This window comes from Ursus maritimus, unplaced genomic scaffold (assembly GCF_017311325.1).
Source record: "Ursus maritimus isolate PB19 unplaced genomic scaffold, ASM1731132v1 scaffold_803, whole genome shotgun sequence".
Classification (NCBI taxonomy): Eukaryota; Metazoa; Chordata; class Mammalia; order Carnivora; family Ursidae; genus Ursus; species Ursus maritimus.
This window is the reverse complement of record NW_024427001.1, coordinates 1-3,962: the sequence shown is the minus strand read 5'-3', so window position 1 is coordinate 3,962 and position 3,962 is coordinate 1. Positions and strand designations below refer to the sequence as shown.

Sequence of the window (3,962 nt, the reverse complement as noted above, 5' to 3'; positions counted from 1 at the left end):
CGGCATGCTGCCAAGGCAGGGATGGACAGATGGCCTTCAGGATATTTCCGTAACTATTCTATAGGGCCTGAGGGAGTGGGCCCTTGTGAGTCTGGGCTCCTGGAGGGGCTCTGCCTGCAGGAGTTTCGTGCTCCCCACCATAGTCGCCCTGCTGCCCTCCTCCCTTGGGCACTGCTGAGTTCCTGTTTCTGACGCTTCTTAAAAAAAGTTTCCAAATAAATACCGGGTCAGGCCCAAGGGCTCCCTTGCTCTGTGCCCTGCATTGCCAACGTCCTCCTATGGGCGGGACTGGCTCCTTGGGAGACAAAGGGATGGGGTGGGGGGCTGTGGGAGTAGAGATGGGGCCAGACCACCCAGCTCGGGCCTGGTTCCTCCAGGACTTGCTGCACCCTCTTCCTGATTCCATAAGGTTCCTCTGCTTCAGGCTCCTTCTTTACCCTCAGAGGGGGGGATTAGGTAGCGGTTAAGGCATGGGCTGGGCTCAGACTGCCAGGGTTGAAGTCTGGGCTTTGCCACTTAGCAGCGTAGTGACTGGACAGGTTATCTGCTTCTCTGTGCCTCCGTTCCTTTCCTGTGAAGCACGGTACCATTGTTAGAGGACCATTGTGAGGATTAGATGAGCTAATTCGCGGAAAGCATGTAACGGTGCAGGCCCCATTTGAAGTGGTCCTTACGCTTGGCTATGATTATTTGCTTTCTCCCTCCCAGTAGATGTAGCTTTTGTCCTTTAATTCATGTACGTTCCCTGCTCTCCCACCTTCATTCCATGCCAAGACTCCCAGCCTGAGGAAGAGCCACCAGGGAAGGTCAGGGACGTTTGGTTTCATTGTTGATACCCACTTTTCCAGGTGTGTCAGTAAGGAGCGGTGAAACCGATGCAGGGCAGATCCCCCCCACCCCCCCTTGAAAGGGCCATGGAGGTGGAGCCGCCCCCACACCACTGCACCCTCCCTCTGCTGCAGGTATGAAGATGAAATTAACCGTCGCACGGCTGCTGAGAATGAGTTCGTGGTGCTGAAAAAGGTGAGGGGGACAGACAGGCCAGGTGCAGGGGACATCGTCTGAAAATGCATAGCCCTCTCATCTGAGCAGCCGGTAGGGACCTGAGTGGCCAAAGTCTGGGCCGGGGACTACAAGGAGGGAGTGAGGGGCTTGGAAAAGGAGAGATCTGGAAGCCTCGTAGCACAGCCTGTCCTGTGTGTGTGTGTGCACGCAGCTGGTGAGTCACTGGACTTGCTTTTGGCCTGGAGGCGTTAGCATTCAGACCAAAGGATGGAGGCTGGAAAGGGAGATTTCAAGCCCAAATACGGGAGCGCTCTATTGCAGTCCGAACATTTCAGGACAGACAACGGTTGGCACCCGGCAGGGCTGAAGTATGTGCTGAACGAATGGGATGGGCCGCCTGAGGCAGAGCCCTGTCCCTGTCCCTGGAGATGTGCAAGCCACGGCTGGAAGGCCTTATGAGTATCCTAGCAGGGCTTGATTTAAGTTTCTGATTAAGTACACTCACTGAGCAGCTCGGGGTTCTAGGCCCGTCCACATGACGGCAACCTGCCCCGGAGTGCTGGGCCCTTAGAGATTTAGGAGCTTCGGGGGTGCATAAAGTCGGACCCTGTCCACACGAGCTCGAGTACAGGCACAGCTGGCTAGAAGGGCCCTGGTGCCCCCCGGGCCTGCGCTGGTCTCTGTGGGCCACCTGTATCGCCGTCGCTAAGCTGCAAGTTAAACATGAGGCTGGAGATCTTCCGTCTCTGGGAGTCTTATCCTGCAGTCTGAATGATTTTCGGAGTTGAAGTAATTTGTTCAAGGTCACATAGCTCATAGGTGGTCGAGCCAGGGCTGTGTCCAAACCACCAAAGTCTTTAGGAACTGGTAAAGCGCTAGGTTTGGGGTACAGGCTGCTTTGGCCACCGGTGCTGGGCAGGCACCTGTGTTCATGGGGATGCATGGGAACGATGTCCATCATGCAGCCTCCGAGGGTCCAGTAGAGGAAACTTCCTACCGTGGCCAGGTCAGGCAGCCTGGAGAAATGGCATGTCTCTTGGTAGGGCCCTGGTGTTTGACCCTGTGGGTCGGACAGTGCTAGCTGTTGCCCACCCCTGCTAAATATTCTGCGTACCGAGGCCACGATGTCTCTACCCCTTCTCGCCACCCCCCCAGGATGTGGACGCCGCCTACATGAACAAGGTGGAGTTAGAGGCAAAAGTGGATGCCCTGAATGATGAGATCAACTTCTTCAAGACCTTCTATGAGACGGTGAGGATCTTAGGTGTGGGAGACATGTTGTATCTTCCATGGCCTAACAAAGGGGCCATCTGGTATACCCCCTGCATCCGGGCCAGCCTGGGTGTGTGTTGAGTGTGCGTGCAGGCACGTATCCTGTTCTTTATCCTTTCTGGACTCAGGAATTCCTGGTGGGCAAGGAGTTTAGGAGGAGCTGAGGGTAGCAGAGCAGGGTAGGGTCAACCAGGATTGGCCTTCCAGAGACAAAGGATGACCATTTGTTAGGAAGGGTGTTGGGAGGGGTTGAAAGGAACTTGGAGGATGTCTAGGGATCCTGGGCTGTGACAGAGTTTAGAGAGGGGCTGGGTGGGGTGGCCAGGGGGGCCCGAGTCAGGAGAGACTGGAGTGTCTGGGAGTTTATACCCAGAGGGACCAGATGTATGGCTGCCCACCAGTAGGCCACTCCGTCTGCCCCTGCTGTCTCATTCTCTCCCTCTTGCCTTACCTGGGGCTATCAGCTCTTTTTTTCTCTTAGGGATTTAAAACCCTCTCCACTCCAGCCAGTGTGAGTCTCTGGCCTTCAGTGGAAGATGGGACAGCCAGTCATCTGGCAAGGCTGGTCTGGGATGATATTATATATGAGGTTAATTACAGACCAGTTCTCAGTTCCCTTTTGTCTAGCTTTCCTCTGAACCTCCAGCCTCCATCAGCCCCTCAGTGAATTTCCACGTGTGTTAATTTCAGGGGCAGGCTGCTTGAGGTTTACTTCGGACATTCTAAGCTCTGTGAGGGTCTTCATATGTCTGTCGCACGTTATATATATGTATGTCTATGTATATATGTGTGTGTATGTATATTTAATTATTTTCCCATCATTATGAAAGAAATGCATACTCATTGCCGAAAATCCAGAAAATTGAGTAGAGCATAAAATTGAAAACAGCTCACTTGTATGTGCTCTTACCACCCTGGTATCTACCTTCCAGACTCTTCCTATGCACATACACACATAGAGATAATATATATCAAAGTAGGATCATGGTTTTTTTCAAGTAATAGTGTACCACGGATATAAATACAGCCATATCATCAGTGTTAAAGGCTGCCGAGAGTTCCATCCTGGGGTGGGATATTTTATTTAACCCACCCCACAGTGATCCGCTTTACAGCTGAGCTCCTGCCCCAGCAGAGCTCATAGAAGGAGCCGTCAAAGCCCCCCACACTCTGTCACTTCTTTATCTGCTGTAATCCCACCAGACTCTTTTCTTGACAAGTTGCTAATGGGCTCTCTGGGCTGCGGGAGGGCGGGCAGAACATTTAGCAGGTGCTGGGTCTGTTCTCCCCCCCCCCACCCCCCGCTACCTGGTGACTCATCCCCACTCTGACCTCTTCTCCCTTTTTCTCCCCCTTTTTCTTCCCCTCGTGTGAAGAGGGTCCCAGGATGGGTGTGGGAATGGGGCTGGGTCACGCCCCAAGTCCTGACATTCTGTCCTGTCCCTGCAGGAGTTGGCAGAGCTGCAGGCCCAGATCTCGGACACGTCCGTGGTCCTGTCCATGGACAACAGCCGCTCCCTGGACCTGGACGGCATCATCGCCGAGGTCAAGGCCCAGTACGAGGAGATGGCCAACCGCAGCCGGGCCGAGGCTGAGACCATGTACCAGATCAAGGTGTGAGGTTGCAGAGGGCCGTCTTTTTTTCCTGGCAGGGTCCTTGGTGGTAGCTTCCCTTACTCCTCCCC

At 54.1% G+C, this 3,962-nt stretch overlaps 1 protein-coding gene across 1 annotated transcript; it reads left to right on the top strand.

Annotated features, from left to right (window-relative positions):
- Positions 1–962: 962 nt before the first annotated feature.
- Positions 963–3,897, top strand: LOC103679898 (keratin, type II cytoskeletal 7-like; the record flags this gene model as incomplete). Its single annotated transcript, XM_008709422.1, has 3 exons — positions 963–1,023; positions 2,161–2,256; positions 3,727–3,897. Coding segments are annotated over 3 exons (328 nt in total), but the record flags the coding sequence as incomplete, so codon positions are not given.
- Positions 3,898–3,962: the final 65 nt, after the last annotated feature.